Source organism: Salvelinus fontinalis, chromosome 5 (assembly GCF_029448725.1).
Source record: "Salvelinus fontinalis isolate EN_2023a chromosome 5, ASM2944872v1, whole genome shotgun sequence".
Lineage (NCBI taxonomy): Eukaryota > Metazoa > Chordata > Actinopteri > Salmoniformes > Salmonidae > Salvelinus > Salvelinus fontinalis.
In genome coordinates this window covers 48765569-48783171 of record NC_074669.1, presented here as the reverse complement: position 1 = coordinate 48783171, position 17603 = coordinate 48765569, and the positions used below count along the sequence as shown (strand labels likewise).

Sequence of the window (17603 nt, the reverse complement as noted above, 5' to 3'; positions counted from 1 at the left end):
CTCAGAAGTGATCCATTTCCCTGACTACTGTTTGATTTGAATTTTTTTAATCGGAGCCAGAGAGTCTAGTGCAGACAGAAACAGATCTTTAAAAAGATGCCAAGCTTGATCAACATCATCACAGTTTAGTACATGAGACGTTCTCTTGATCTGATACAATAATCAAATCCAAAGTTGATTTACTGTCAGTACAACCCTGGGTTGGCTCAACAATCAGTTGTTTTAGTCCAAATAACTGATTAGTTATACAGGGCATTTACTAGTGTACTTCTCTCGGGTGATAACTAGAGGTCGACCGATTATGATTTTTCAATACTGATACCTATTATTGGAGGACCAAAAAAGCAGATTTTTATTTTATTTATTTGTAATTACAACAATACTGAATGAACACTTATTTTAACTTGATATAATACATCAATAAAATCAATTTAGCCTCAAATAAATAATGAAACATGTTCAATTTGGTTTAAATAATGCAAAAACAAAGTGTTGGAGAAGAAAGTAAAAGTGCAATATGTGCCATATAAGAAAGCTAACGTTTAAGTTAAGTCTAAATATTCCTGTTACATTGCACAACCTTCAATGTTATGTCATAATTACGTAAAATTCTGGCAAATTAGTTCGCAATGAGCCAGGCGGCCCAAACTGTTGCATATACCCTGACTCTGTGTGCAATGAAAGCAAGAGAAGTGACACAATTTCACCTGGTTAATATTGCCTGCTAACCTGGATTTCTTTTAGCTAAATATGCAGGTTTAAAAATATATACTTCTGTGTATTGATTTTAAGAAAGGCATTGATGTTTATGGTTAGGTACACGTTGGAGTAACGACAGTCCTTTTTCGCGAATGCTCACTGCATCGATTATATGCAATGCAGGACACGCTAGATAAACTAGAAATATCATCAACCATTTGTAGTTATAACTAGTGATTATGATTGATTGATTGTTTTTTATTAGATAAGTTTAATGCTAGCTAGCAACTTACCATGGCTTCTTACTGCATTCGCGTAACAGGCAGGCTCCTCGTGAGGCAGGTGGTTAGAGCGTTGGACTAGTTAACCGTAAGGTTGCAAGATTGAATCCCTGAGCTGACAAGGTAAAAATCTGTCGTTCTGCCCCTGAACAAGGCAGTTAACCCACCGTTCCTATGCCGTCATTGAAAATAAGAATGTGTTCTTAACCTGTTTGGGCTGCAGGGGGCGTATTGAGTAGCCAGATAAAATGTGCCCATTTCAAACGGCCTTGTACTCAATTCTTGCTCGTACAATATGCATATTATTATTATTATTGGATAGAAAACACTCTCTAGTTTCTAAAACCGTTTGAATTATTTCTCTGAGTGAAACAGAAGTCATTCTGCAGCACACTTCCTGACCAGGAAGTGGAATGTCTGAAACTGAGGCTCTCTTCTACTCCCTGCCTATACATGGGCATGATACGTAAGAGTCTACGTGCACTTCATACACCTTCCCCTGTGTGTCAAGAGGCGGTGAGAGAAGAAATTTCGTGTTTATCTTGGTCTGAGGTGGAATAACAGCTCTTTGTATGACGTGACCGTCCATTTTCTGTTTTCTGGAGCGCGCGAAAGGGACATGGATTTGCCTTCTGTTTAGCTGTCGTTATGGACGACTAATATCTCCGGCTATGATTTTATTTGATACATGTGACCATATCATCGTAAAGTATGTTTTTTCAATATAGTTTCATCAGATTATTGAACATTTTTTGGGAGTTTTGCCGTGTTCCGTTCTCTTCCGTTTGTTGACTTGGAGAGCTTTGTGCCACTTGGCAAGTGTGCGTGCTAAATCGAGAGGGAAAATGAACGTTCTGAATCCAAACAACGACTGTTCTTGACAAAGGACACTTTGTCCAACATTCTGACGGAAGATCACCAAAAGTAAGAAACAGTTTATGATGCTAATTCATATATCTGTCGTGCATGTGAATTAGTCGTGGGCGCCCAACTTTGGGGTACTCAGCTATACCGAAGCTGGATGGCGTAATGAAGTTATTTTTTAGAATTCTAACACTGCGATTTCATTAAGAACTAATCGATCTATCATTTCCTATACAACATGTATTTTTTACTTATGTTTATGAATAGCTATTTGGTCAGAATATGTGTGTCAGAAAACGTGTCAGAAAAATATCGTTGCTGTTTAGACGTTGTGGGAAAAAGATGCTACTTTAGCACAATGTGTAACCACTGATTTCAGCTCTAAATATGCACATTTTCGAACAAAACATAAGTGTATGTATAACCTGATGTTATAGGACTGTCATCTGATGAAGAAAATCAAGGTTAGTCAAAAATTATATATCTTTTGCTTGTTTGTTACGATCGCTAACTTTTGCTAATGGGAAATTGCTTGTGTTTTTGGCTATTGTGGTACGCTAATATAACGCTCTATTGTGTTTTCGCTGTAAAACACTTGATAAATCGGAAATATTGTCTGGAATCACAAGATGCCTGTCTTTCAATTGCTGTACACTATGTATTTTTCAGAAATGTTTTATGATGAGTAATTAGGTATTTGACGTTGGTGTCTGTAAATATTATGGCTGCTTTCGGTGCAATTTCTGATTGTAGCTGCAATGTAAACTATGATTTATACCTGAAATATGCAAATTTTTCTAACAAAATATATGCTATACAATAAATATGTTATCAGACTGTCATCTGATGAAGTTGTTTCTTGGTTAGTGGCTATTTATATCTTTATTTGGTCGAATTTGTGATAGCTACTGATGGAGTAAAAAACTGTTGGAGTAAAAAAAGTGGTGTCTTTTGCTAACGTGGTTAGCTAATAGATTTACATATTGTGTCTTCCCTGTAAAACATTTTAAAAATCGGACACGTTGGCTGGATTCACAAGATGTGTACCGTTCATATGCTGTATTGGACTTGTTAATGTGTGAAAGTTAAATATTTAAAAAAATATATCTTTTGAATTTCGCGCCCTGCACTTTGAGCTGGCTGTTGTCATAAGTGTACCGACGTCGGGCTGCAGCCATAAGAAGTTTTAACTGACTTGCCTCGTTAAATAAAGGTGTCATTTTTTATTTATTTTTTAAATCGGCGTCCAAAATTACCGATTTCCGATTGTTATGAAAACTTGAAATCGGCCCTAATTAATCGGCCATTCCGATTAATCAGTCGACCTCTAGTGATAACTGCACATTTGTATTAAAATCACCAAGCAGAATACATTCTCTATCAGCAAATACAGTGTGATCACAGCAATTCGATTCAAGTAAATCATATAAATGATTCTGCTTAGGAGGCCGATAGCACACACCAACAAGTATAGGACGACATTTAGGAAGAAGTATATCTACCTATGCAACCTCAAACCCATCCATTTTCAGATCTGAACGAGGGTTAAAAGGCACATCATTCCTAGTAAAAAACACAGTTTCGGTTTCCGTCAATTCTATGAATGCTATAACCTGGTAACTCAACCTCATCGTCCTCAATTGACCCACCGAGCCATGTCTGTCACAGCGACTACTGCAGCCTGTGTGTTAGAAGCAAGGAGTTTTAGTTCCTCTAATTTCGGCAGAAGGCTCCGTGCGTTCACGTGGATAAAAAGTCCTCTCCGATTGAAACAGTCAAACATGTCATTTTCTGTGCCCACTGCTGATACATTGACTATCTCATCTAGATTGCACTCATCATCCCTGCTTGTGTCCAGCATCCCAATGTTTGGCACCACATTTAAACAGCATACAATTGCACACAAGCGAAATGTTACTTTGAGACTTTACAGCTTCATCATATGACAAGGGGTTGATAGCGCCACACTTTATGTGAACAAACAAATTACAAATATCACAAGCCACCGCTTTTGAATTCTTCTTTACGGTCTTACCATAGTTTTGGCATAGTTGTTTAGCTTGCTTTGTGGTGTTTGGTCGTACATCGTCACAGAGTAGCAGGCTGAAGGTAACAACCAGCTTGTTGGAGTTAACACCGGTCTGTGGCGCTGCAGTGTTTCCTGTGTACCTTCCCCCAAGCGGCCCAGCTGTTCCCGTTGGGAAGGTGATATCAGGTGTCGGTAAAGTTGTTCATGGCCGAAGTTCACAATATGAAAGGGGAGATTTCCATCCACGTCTTTTGGTGTAGGTGGAACGGGAGTTTGGGATAATCTCCATGTTTGAATTGTAGAATAAATCATAAATGCCAAAGCAAAACTTCTGGCTAGAGCCATAATAGTGTTGCTGTGATAAGATATTGTGTAAAATATTTAATTTGAAGAATTTATATGCACTGTATGTTTGTTAGCTAGCTAGTCAACCAGTTTTAGAGGAATTATTCCATAATTTGAAACGACTAACTGCCAATGTGGCAACATTTCATTTAAACAATGCATGCAATCCACAGCCATTGCAATCCATGGCTAAAATCAGTTGATGAAAAGACCTAGACAAGTTGAATACAACAGGTAGACCTTGCCGTTAAATGCTTACTAGCCGTTAACCAACAATGCAGTTCAAGAAATAGAGTTAAGAAAATGTTTACTAAATAAACTAAAGTAAAAAATAAAATAAATTAGCACAATAAAATAACAATACCGAGGCTATATACAGGAGGTACCGGACCGAGTCAATGTGCAGGGGTACAGGTTAGTCGAGGTAATTTGTACATGTAGCTAGGGGTTAAGTGACTATGCATAGATAATAAACAGCGAGAAGCAGAAGTTTAAAACAGGGGGGGGTCAATGTAAATAGTCCTTGTGGCCATTTGAATAATTGTTCAGTAGTATTATGGCTTGAGGGTAGAAGCTGTTAAGGAGCCTTTTGGACCTAGACTTGGTGCTCAGGTACCGCTTGCCGTTCGGGAGCAGAGAGAACACTCTATGACTTGGGTGACTGGAGTCTTTGAAAATGTTTTGGATCCTGGACTTCCAGACGGGCTGCCCCCTGGTGGTGAGGGTAGGTAGTAAAACATCCGCCATGCTGATCCTCAACACAGTGGCCCCTCAGGGGTGCATGCTCAGTCCCCTCCTGTACTCCCTGTTCACTCATGACTGCACGGCCAGGCACGACTCCAACACCATCATTAAGCTTGCCGATGACACAACAGTGTCACCAACAACAACGAGACAACCTATAAAGAGGAGGTCAGAGACCTGGCCATGTGGGGCCAGCACAACAACTTCTCCCTCAACGTGATCAAGACAAAGGAGATGATTGTGGACTACAGGAAAAAGAGGTCAGAGCATGCCCCCATTCTCATCGATTGGGCTGGAGTGGAGCAGGTTGAGAGCTTCAGGTTCCTTGGTGTCCACATCACCAACGAACTAACATGGTCCAAGCACACCAAGACAGTCATGAAGAGGGCACGACAAAGCCTTTTCCCCCTCAGGAAACTGAAAAGATTTGGCATGGGTCCTCAGATCCTCAAAAGGTTTTACAGCTACAGCTGCACCATCGAGAGCATCCTGACTTGACCACGCAGTTGTGAGTGAACAGTGAGTACAGGAGGGGACTGAGCACGCTGATGATCAGCGTGGCAGATGTGTTGTTGCCTACCCTTACCACCTGGGAGGCGGCCCGACAGGAAGTCCAGGGTCCAGATGCAGAGGGAGGTTTTTAGTCCCAGGGTCCTTAGCTTAGTGATGAGCTTTGTGGGCACTGTGATGTTGAACGCTGAGCTGTAGTCAATGAACAGCATTCTCACATAGGTGTTCCTTTTGTCCATGCGGGAAAGGGCAGTGTGGAGTGCGATTGAAATTGTGTCATCTATGGCTCTGTTGGGGCGGTATGCGAATTGGAGTGGGTCTAGTGTTTCCGTAATGATGGTGTTGATGTGAGCCATGACCAGCCTTTCAAAGCACTTCATGGCTACCAACGTGAGTGCTACAGGGCGGGAGTAATTTTAGGCAGGTTACCTTTGCTTTCTTGGGCATAGGGACTATGATGGTCTGCTTGAAACATGTTGGGATTACAGACTTGGTCAGGGAGAGTTTGAAAATGTCAGTGAAGACACTTGCCAGTTGGTCCAGGCATGCTCTGAGTACACGTCCAGGTAATCAGTGGCCCCATGGCCTTGTGAATGTTGACCTGTTTAAAGGTCTTGCTCACATCGGCTACAGAGAGCATGATCATACAGTCTTCCAGAACAGCTGGTGCTCTCATGCATGCTTCAGTGTTGCTTGTTTGCTAGTTTGCAAGCCCTGCCACATTATATATTTTTACCCGTCTACCAATAGGTGCTGTTCTTAGCGATGCATTGGAAAACCTCCCTGGTCTTTGTGGTCGACTTAAAATTCACTGCTCAACTGAGGGACTTTACAGATAATTGCATGTGTGGGGTACAGAGATGACGTAGTCATTAAAAAACCACGTCAAACACTATTATTGCACACACAGTGAGACCATGCAACGTATTATGTGACTCCTGAACTTATTTAGGCTTGCCATAACAAAGGGTCTGAATACTTAATGACTGAAGACATTTCAGCTTAAATTCTTTTATTCATTTGTAAAAAATATTCTGGAATTTATCCCAAAATGCTCATTGTTTGCAGTGATTAGATAAAGTTTGTCATCCTATATGTCAGAAAGTCATCCTTTTATCTCCAACTCGCACTGTTATTGTGCAATGAGCAGTGCTGGCTGGGACAGGCTGTACAGTACTGTAGATGTCTTGCAGTGCTCCCTTTAGCTCTTTCTTGCTCTCTCTCTCTTAACTCATCAAGAGGGGGAGGAGAGTTTCTCTCCCTCACACTCTCCCTCCCTCTATTCTTAGTGTTGTAATTGAATATACCGTGTGATGTATATACACCTCTCACATAAACTCGCTCACTCTCTCACACACACACACACCCACACACACCCACACATACTCTGTCTCTCCATTGACAGATGGAACATTTGTCCAGCATTGGAGTTGTTCAGGGTAGTTGACTGTCCTTCTCACTCATTGTACACAATATAGTTTGAGAGAAGGTATCACTTTATGTGTAGAATCCCAAGTAGATGGTTTGTAGATGTTCAATTACCATCAACAACAATCCACTAACAATAGCAGTAACCCTGACCTTAACCTAACCCTTATTCTAACCCTAGCTTTAGCAAGCAGTTGCATATCAACAGATAGTTTGACCATCTGTAGATCATAACTTGGGACTATCCAAAGTGTGACCTGAGAGAAATATGAATACCTTGTTCTTACCTGGCTCTATGCATATTTTATGATATTGTTATACACACTGTCTGAGAGATTGTATTGGTTTACACACAACATTTTATATATATTTTCTAGCAAGGGGTTTAGATATAGTACAGGTCAGTTCTGCGTCCGATGAAATATGGGGGACCATTCTTAACCTTTCCCCTATTTCCATTCCTAGTTCTTCCTGACGGTCTCACTTACTGAGATTTCCTCTCCATAGGGTTTGTTGGTGGGAGTGTGACTGCATGTGACATTTTGAGCTGCTGGCTGAGCACTGGTTATTTTTACTCTCAATGGGCCACGTTTTTACCTCTGCTTTTCAGGGCTCACTATCCTCTCCCAGTTTCATTAAGGTCTCTGGTGGTAATGGCCTTGGAAACATTTCTGTTTCTACATGAACTGTCTACTCACAGTGTATGAGAAGTCATATTAGATAGTTGAAATGTATATAAAAATGCCATATGATCTTGCCATGATGACCCATTTTTTTTTGTTTTGGTAATGTGTTTGGCTAATACTTTAGTTTAATTTCCACTTATTTATCCAGTTTCTCATTGAAATAAAATATTTTTGCACTCATTGAAATAAAATCTATTTGCAAGAGATCTAGCTATTGAACATGATCAGAGGGGTCAAGTAGTTTTAATTAGTGTGGGACTGTGTCTAAGGAAGAGTTCATGTGAACTCATGCCATGTACTTCCAATAAGGTCAAGGTCATGGCTAAGGGCCAACCAACCGGTTAAATTAGGGAGAGGGGCCCAAAGCCTCATAAGTCAGCAAAGCGTTTCTCTTGTGTAATGTCACAAGGAATGGTAAAGGGGTTTGGGGGTTGGTTGGGGGAGGGGGTTATGACATCGTAGAACCTCATCTGCATGCTCATCTTATTGACCGGATTTAACCAAATCCATCTCTGAATGAACTACTGCGCAGCATGAGTTGAATAGTGTACTCTCTCTTTCTCTTACTCACTCACTCTCTTACTTACTCACTCACTTAGCGCGTTGAAGCGCGAGGATCAACTTCGCCGCTGTTTTGGTGCCCTGGCTCATCTCAATATCTGCAGTGCTGCTCGTGGCAACATCATTTTGCTGAGTCTGCCTTTAAAGGGGCAATCAACAGTTGCTATATCCATTTTTTGACTTATAGTGCATTTGGAAAGTATTCAGACACCTTGACTATTTCCAAATTTTCTTACGTTACAGCCTTATTTTAAAATCCTCATCAATCTACACATAATACCCCAAAATGACAAAGGTAATACAGGTTTTTAGAAATTTTTGCAAATGTATAAAAAAATAAAGAAATATCACACCTGTATTTGGGGAGTTTCTCCCAATTTTATCTGCAGATCCTCTCAAACTCTGTCAGCTATTTTCAGGTCTCTCCAGAGATGTTGGATCGGGTTCAAGTCCGGGCTCTGGCTGGGCCAAACAAGGACATTCAGAGACTTGTCCCAAAGCCACTCCTGCGCTGTCTTGGCTGTTTGCTTAGGGTCGTTGTCCTATTGGAAGATGAAGCTTCGTCCTAGTCTGAGGTCCTGAGTGCTCTGGAGCAGGTTTTCATCAAGGATCTCTCTGTACTTTGCTCCTTTCATCTTTCCCTCCATCTTGACAGTCCCGGGTGCTGAAAAACCACCACCATGCTTCACTGTAGGGATGGTGCCAGGTTTCTTCCAGACGTGATGCTTGGCATTCAGGCCAAAGAGTTTAATCTTGGTTTCATCAGACCAGAGAATCTTGTTTCTCATGGTCGGAGTGTCCTTTAGGTGCCTTTTGAAAAACTCCAAGCGGGCTGTCATGTGCCTTTTACTGAAAAGTGGCTTCTGTCTGGCCACTCTACCATAAAGGCCTGATTGGTATAGTGCTGCAGAGATGGTTGTCCTTCTGGAAGGTTCTCCCATCTGCACAGAGGAACTCTGGAGCTCTGTCAGAGTGACCATCGGGTTCTTGGTCATCTCCCTGACCACGGCCCTTCTGCCCCAATTGCTCAGTTTGGTCAGGCGGTCAGCTTTAGGAAGTGTCTTGCTCGTTCCAAACTTCTTCCATTTAAGAATGATGGTGGATACTGTGTTCTTGGGGACCTTCAATGCTGCATTGACATTTTTTGATACCTTTCCCCAGATCTGTGCATCAACAGAATCCTGTCTCGGAGCTCTATGGACAATTCCGTTTTTGCTGTGACATGCACTGTCAACTGTTGGACCTTATATAGACAGATGTGTGCCTTTTACAAATAATGTCTAATCAGTTGAATTTACCACCGTTGGATTCCAAGTTGTAGAAACATCTCAAGGATGATCAATGGAAACAGGATGCACCTGAGCTCAATTTCGAGTCTCATAGCAAAGGGTCTGAATACTTAAATAAGGTATTTCTGCTTTTAGTTTTTTTTATACATTTGCAACAGAAAATCTGAACCTGTTTTCACTTTTTCATTGTGGGGTATTGTGTGTAGATTGAGGGGAAACAATAATTTAATACATTTTAGAATAAGGCTGTAACATAACAAATTGTGGAAAAAGTCAAGGGGTCTGAATACTTACCGAAGGCACTGTATATACCCATTAATTATTGAAGAATATTACTTATATTTGCCTCATGAGCTTAGTTCAACTTTCATACCCCATCAGAACCCTAAATATGGGCCTCCCGAGTAGTGCAGTGTTCTAAGGCCACTAGAGATTGGTTCGAGTCCAGGCTCGATCACAGCCGGCCGCGACCTGGAGACCCATGGGGCGGCGCGCAATTGGCCTAGCGTCGACCGGGTTAGGGGAAGGTTTGGCCGGCAGGGATGTTCTTGTCCCATAGCACACTAGCAACTCCTGTGGCGGGCCGGGTGCAATGCATGTTGACACGGTCGCCAGGTGTACGGTGTTTCCTCCGACACATTGGTGCGGCTGGCTTCCGGGTTAAGCGGGCGTTATGTCATTATGTTATGTGTTTCGGAGGACGCACAGCTCTCGACCTTCGCCTCTCCCGAGTCCGTACGGGACTTGCAGCGATGGGACAAGACTGTAACTACCAATTGGGGAGAAAAAGGGGTACAAAAACTTTCATAAACGAACCCAAAATATAAGCTTGTTTTACTCCAGTGTTTGTAAACAAAGTAAATGTTAACAAACACTGTTTTGCATTTTTTTTTAAACATGTTTAAAACTATACGTTTTGTATCATGGATGGTCAGTCCTTGCATCCGTAACTCTGTCTTTGAATTTGAGAGTGGTTATATTTCTACAGCCAATTCATGAACATGCACCTGTGGAACGGTCGTTAAGACACGAACAGCTTACAGATGGTAGGCAATTAAGGTCACAGTTATGAAAACTTAGGACACTAAAAAGGCCTTTCTACTGACTCTGAAAAACACCAAAAGAAAGATGGCCAGGGTCCCTGCTCATCTGCGTGAACGTGCCTTAGGCATGCTGCAAGGAGGCATGAGGACTGCAGATGTGGCCAGGGCAATAAATTGCAATGTCTGTACTGTGAGACGCCTAAGACAGCGCTACAGGGAGACAGGACAGACAGATGATCATCCTCGCAGTGGCAGACCACATGTAACAGCACCTGCACAGGATCGGTACATCCGAACATCACACCTGTGGGTCAGGTACAGGATGGCAACAACAACTACCCGAGTTACACCAGTAACGGACAATCCCACCATCAGTGCTGACTGTCCACAATAGGCTGAGAGAGGCTGGGCTGAGGGCTTGTAGGCCTGTTGTAAGGCATGTCCTCACCAGACATCACCGGCAACAACGTTGCCTATGGGCACAAACCCACCATCGCTGGACCAGACAGGGCTGGCAAAAAGTGCTCTTCACTGACGAGTTGCGGTTTTGTCTCACCAGGGGTGATGGTCAGATTCGCGTTTATCGTCGAAGGAATGAGCGTTACATCAAGGCCTGTATTCTGGAGCGGGATTGATTTGGAGGCCCGTCATGGTCTGGGGCAGTGTGTCACAGCATCATTGGACTGAGCTTGTTGTCATTGCAGGCAATCTCAACGCTGTGCGTTATAGGGGAGACATCCTCCTCCCTCATGTGGTACCCTTCCTGCAGGCTCATCCTGACATGACCCTCCAGCATGACAATGCCACCAGCCATACTGCTCGTTCTGTGTGTGATTTCCTGCATGACAGGAATGTCAGTGTTCTGCCATGGCCAGCGAAGAGCCCGGATCTCAATCCCAAAGAGCATGTCTGGACCTGTTGGATCGGAGGTTGAGGGCTAGGGCCATGCCTTCCAGAAATGTCTGGGAACTTGCTGGTGCCTTGGTGGAAGAGTGGGGTAACATCTCACAGCAAGAACTGGCAAATATGGTGCAGTCCATGAGGAGGAGATGCACTGGAGTACTTAATGCAGCTGGTGGCCACACCAGATACTGACTGTTACTTTTGATTTTCACCCCCCCTTTGTTCAGGGAAACTTTATTCCATTTCTGTTAGTCACATGTCTGTGGAACTTTTTTAGTTTATATCTCAGTTGTTGAATCTTGTTATGTTCATACAAATATTTACACATGTTAAGTGTGCTGAAAATAAACACAGTTGACAGCGAGAGGACGTTTCTTTTTTTGCTGAGTTTATAATAGTAATGGCTCATGTCCAGTGGATTTGTAAGGCTTGTTCCCTTTGACACTGTTGACAGATCCATTTTGTTTAACTGAAGTGTGCTAATGATATTACGGGTGTGCAGCATGCCTGCAGCTGCCTACTCTATCAATGACACTGGGCTGGCATAATCAAAATAGACAAAGTGGTCTGTATGTCATTTTTAGTGCACAATTTCACAATGTTTACTTTTTTGAAACACTATTAGCTTATACTGTACAGTCGTGGCCAAAAGTTTTGAGAATGACACAAATATAAATTTTCACAAAGTCTGCTGCCTCAGTTTGTATGATGGCAATTTGCATATACTCCAGAATGTTATGAAGAGTGATCAGATGAATTGCAATTAATTGCAAAGTCCCTCTTTGCCATGCAAATGAACTGAATCCACAAAAAAACATTTCCACTGCATTTCAGCCCTGCCACAAAAGTACCAGCTGACATCATGTTAGTGATTCGCTCGTTAACACAGGTGTGAGTGTTGACGAGGACAAGGCTGGAGATCACTCTGTCATGCTGATTAAGTTCGAATAACAGACTGGAAGCTTCAAAAGGAGAGTGGTGCTTGGAATCATTGTTCTTCCTCTGTCAACCATGGTTACCTGCGAGGAAACACGTGCCGTCATCATTGCTTTGCACAAAAACGGCTTCACAGGCAAGGTCATTGCTGCCGGTAAGATTGCACCTAAATCAACCATTTATCGGATCAGCAAGAACTTCAAGGAGAGCGGTTCAATTGTTGTGAAGAAGGCTTCAGGGCGCCCAAGAAAGTCCAGCAAGCGCCAGGACCGTCTCCTAAAGTTGATTCAGCTGCGGGATCGGGGCACCACCAGTACAGAGCTTGCTCAGGAATGGCAGCAGGCAGGTATGAGTGCATCTGCACGCACAGTGAGGCGAAGACTTTTGGAGGATGGCCTGGTGTCAAGAAGGGTAGCAAAGAAGCCACTTCTCTCCAGGAAAAATATCAAGGACAGACTGATATTCTGCAAAAGGTACAGGGATTGGACTGCTAAGGACTGGGGTAAAGTCATTTTCTCTGATTGTTTGGGGCATCCGGAAAAAGCTTGTCCGGAGAAGACAAGGTGAGCGCTACCATCAGTCCTGTGTCATGCCAACAGTAAAGCATCCTGAGAACATTCTGGAGTGGGGTTGCTTCTCAGCCAAGGGAGTGGGCTCACTCACAATTTTGCCTTAGAACACAGCCATGAATAAAGAAGGGTACCAACACATCCTCCGAGAGCAACTTCTCCCAACCATCCAGGAACAGTTTGGTGACGAACAATGTATTTTCCAGCATGATGGAGCACCTTGCCATAAGGCAAAAGTGATAACTAAGTGCCTTGGGGAACAAAACATTGATATTTTGGATCCATGGCCAGGAAACTCCCCAGACCTTAATCCCATTGAGAACTTGTGGTCAATCCTCAAGAGGTGTATGGACAAACAAAAACCCACAAATTCTGACAAACTCCAAGCATTGATTATGCAAGAATGGGCTGCCATCGGTCAGGATGTGGCCCAGAAATTAATTGACAGCATTCCAGGGCGGATTGCAGAAGTCTTGAAAAAGAAGGGTATTGACTCGGCATCAACTTCATGTAATTGTCAATAAAAGTCTTTGACACTTATGAAATGCTTGTAAATATACTTCAGTGTTCCATAGTAACATCTGACAAAAATATCTAAAGACTCTGAAGCAGCAAACTTTGTGGAAATTAATATTTGTGTCATTCTCAAAACTTTTGGCCACGACTGTATACCATTCGGTACCAGATAGTTACCAATGGTGTTGAATTCTTTGCAGTACCTAAAGGTATCCATTGCTAGAGACACAATTATATTATGATTTTCAGGTCAAATCTGGAAAAAGTATGTAAAATAGTGTTTTATGCTCTGCCAGTGTTTGAAAATGTTGATTGGCACCTACATAATGGCTTCATAACCCTCACCGTATTAATAGAGCAGTTAATAGGCATTTCATAGTTGCATACGTCACCTTATGACAACGACCGCAAGTTTCAAATCAAATCAAATTTTATTTGTCACATACACATGGTTAGCAGATGTTAATGCTAGTGTAGCGAAATGCTTGTGTTTCTAGTTCCGACAATGCAGTAATAACCAACAAGTAATCTAACCTAACAATTCCACAACTACTACCTTATACACACAAGTGTAAAGGGATTAAGAATATGTACATAAAGATATATGAATGAGTGATGGTACAGAACGGCATAGGCAAGATGCAGTAGATGGTATAGAGTACAGTATATACATATGAGATGAGTAATGTAGGGTATGTAAACATAAAGTGGCATAGTTTAAAGTGGCTAGTGATACATGTATTACATAAAGATGGCAAGATGCAGTAGATGATATAGAGTACAGTATATACATATGCATATGAGATGAGTAATGTACGGTATGTAAACATTATATTAAGTGGCGTTGTTTAAAGTGGCTAGTGGTACATTTTTACATAATTTCCATCAATTCCCATTATTAAAGTGGCTGGAGTTGAGTCAGTATGTTGGCAGCGGCCGCTAAATGTTAGTGGTGGCTGTTTAACAGTCTGATGGCCTTGAGATAGAAGCTGTTTTTCAGTCTCTCGGTCCCTGCTTTGATGCACCTGTTAATATTAATATTGTAGTTATGTCTTGCAATTGGTGTATGCACTGCGATATGTATAGGTTATGAATGTCTTAGGATGACATTATACAGGTACCTTTCATGGAAATTGTTACCACCATTTCTCACCAGGCTTTCCTGCGGAGGCTAGAGTCAGTGAGGCCCACCCGGGGCATGAAGAGGGCAGAGCAGCTGGCAGACTACCAGCGCCAGGCCGGATACCTGGGCATTGCCACCTCGCTCTCAGCAATGGACAGATCGCCCTCCAAGATGGAGCGGTTCTCCAGCAGAACGTCACCAGGTCACCTCTGAAGAACTGATGCTCAATAGCTCTCAATAGCCCAAAGACAGTACTTATTTCTGTCATTCATTAAGCGAGACTGAATTGGCATATTTTATTTTTGTTCTTTTAAAGGATCACTTTACTCAAAACATATTTTGGTATTTTTTCCATTAGTCCACTGTTAATATACTCCCTTTTTTTTTTAGCATGTAATGTTTTCGAGATCATAAGCAATGAGCACTTCTACTGTAGCCAGGGCAAACTAATTTTCATGATTTCAAAAATAAACCATAGCATTCAGTAGTTTTTACATGATGAAGTAGAATCATGATGAGAAATAATATTAAAATGTATACAGTATTCCTAAAACATTAGTTGGAAATGATACTGTTGCTGCTTCCTGTATTTTTTATATATACTATATACTGTAGCCGAGTGTCACCGGTTTTAAATGTCCAAATTCATAATCAATATGCTGAAATAAGTTGCGATATGTTGATGACCAAAACATACATATTACTCCCTACTGTATGCACACATGTCACACTTGTGTTCAGATTACTTGTATTTTGCTAAATTAGTAACTGCTCACGCATAGGGCTGTGGTGTCACAAAATTGTCAGCCGGTGATTGTCAAGCAAATAACTGCCGGTCTCACGGTAATTGACCATTAATTAACATAAACACATGTAGCATCTTCTGGCTTAAACACATAAGCCTGCAAGTCACTGATGCAGACCTTTGGAGCATCTACATTTTATAGAGTCTAATAAATCCATGTAATATAGCCTACACCATCACAATAAATCCATTATTTATTTTAGACGGGTCTAAAGAAACATGATATGAAGAAAATGTAGTCTATTTCAGAAGAACAGAATAGCGTACTCTGAGTTGTCCTTGTGTTTGGTACTGATCTGGCTATGCCATATGTCTGTGGGCTACACTAGTTCATTTAGCAGACAAGTTTTGCTTAGAATTCCATGGAATTATTTTATAGTATTTTATGGTATTAAGAATGCAATTGAATAAAATAAAATAAATATTTTCTCCAAACGATTTGAGTGAATGCGCACATGTGGCAATTCTGTGGTGAGCGGTTAACAAAGAAACACGTACTCCTGCTTAATTTAAAGTTTTATTTATGTAACTTTAGTTGTGATACAAGCGTTGGGCTATATGTTTTGATTTTTAATACTTTCTAAGGCTACATGATGCGACTCTAATGATGATTTGAAATAAGTTGCATGAAAGGCATGAGCTCTGCTTAGTTTTTTGTGCAGGCTGTACACACTTTATCAGTCTCTCATTCACAATTTGACACGCACTTGATAATGCCTCAAATTTCCCGGCGGCATCCCCTTTGTGTGGCCGTACTGTCCTGAAAGTGGCTGCTGATATGCACACTTTTTTTTTAATGAACAAATATTAAAATATAGTTTTTGAGTGATCTATCTGTGTTTAAAATGCTCAAAATTATAACAAATGCTCACAGCTGTTTTTTTGTTTCCCTTTTTCCCACCCCACAAATGTCAAATGTGATGTACTGTTGTACTCGAATGTACATAGCCCATATATTTTTACATTGAGGGAGTTAAATTTGGGAGAAGGTAGTACATCATATGTGCAGTATAGTAATACTAGTATGTAATTAATGTAGTAGCAATAGTATGTAAATCAGTAGTACTATTGATGCATGTTGTCTTGTTGTTTCATCATATGTGTAGTATAGTAATACTAGCATATAATTAATGTAGTATGTAAATCAGTAGTAGTATTGACCCCTGTTGTCTTATTTTTTTCTTCAGGAAAGGGCCCCAGGCCTGGCAGTACGAACCACAACCACCATAGTGCCAGGGCATCATCTGCCATCGCTACCACCTCCACACCCCTACCCAGGCACGCCAGTACGGCAGCGTCCCGAGCATCATGGTCCTGAGAGCTGTGCTAAGGGAGGAGCCCCATTCCCCAACTCCCCCACCCCTTCCAAGTCCTTACCTATAAGTCAATAGTTGCCCCTAAACACTGATCCAAGGTCAGTTTGACATTCTTCCACCAGATGGTTAAGTTGAGGTTGTTAGGAGTGTCCCACACAATGAAGGATCTGTGTCAGAGATGTGTGAAGCCAGAAATTGGTCACACTTTGTCCAAACTAAATCTCCATTGTGCTCTGATCATGCACTTGTCCAGTGATTCTGTTTTAGCCCTCAATACTAATAAATAAAGGGATCTGACACTGATTGTCTGTTTCCCAGATTTAGACTAAGCCTAAAATAACTTTCAATTGAGTTTTTCCTTGGAGCATACTTTTTAGTCCAGGAGTAGTAGGCTTCATTTAGGTCCGGAAAACCAGTCTTAAATGATGTAAGAATGATATTGTGTTGCCGTTATACAACCATTCTCATAAAACTGCTTCACTATTGTTTCCCAGGACCAAGGTTAGCTGCTATAAAGTATTGTGAACTGTGCTTCTGTTGTAATGGAAGATATAGCCTGGATATAGGTAATATGGTTCAGCTATAAAAATAAAACATTCCTTTGTCAGCTTGCAGGTGGTGCTTATCAATATGCTTAGTGAATAGAGTAAGCACAAAGTATTCCATGCTGTATTTGCACTCTTGTGAAATATGTTCAAGTGGAACTTTTCTGCAATTTTTCTGTAATTGTTCTTACATTATGATGAATAATGAGAGATTTATCTTTGTGGTCTAGTAAAGCTTTTTTAGAATATTATGGGAGAATTAGTCATATATATTTTTTATTGTGATCCTGTGCAAATTTCTTGACGTTTTCCAATAAAGCTGCTTGTTGCGCGCACCACTCATGTCTGTCCGTGGTCAAATGAGCTCAAACAATGTCCACAGGACTTTTCCACTTGTGGCAGCTGTCTTTT

At 41.4% G+C, this 17603-nt stretch overlaps 1 protein-coding gene across 2 annotated transcripts in view; it reads left to right on the top strand.

Annotated features, from left to right (window-relative positions):
• The window catches only part of cfap97 (cilia and flagella associated protein 97), a 32297-nt gene extending 14765 nt beyond the window's left edge, over positions 1-17532 (top strand). Inside the window, exons 7-8 of one of the 2 annotated variants that reach the window (XM_055923760.1) lie at positions 14560-14728; positions 16519-17532. In XM_055923760.1, the coding sequence (XP_055779735.1) occupies positions 14560-14728; positions 16519-16649 (300 nt within the window). In that variant the 3' untranslated portion in view covers positions 16650-17532. The remainder of the gene's footprint in view (positions 1-14559; positions 14729-16518) is intronic. The other variant, XM_055923761.1, reaches the window with a different exon arrangement.
• The last annotated feature ends 71 nt before the right edge of the window (positions 17533-17603 follow it).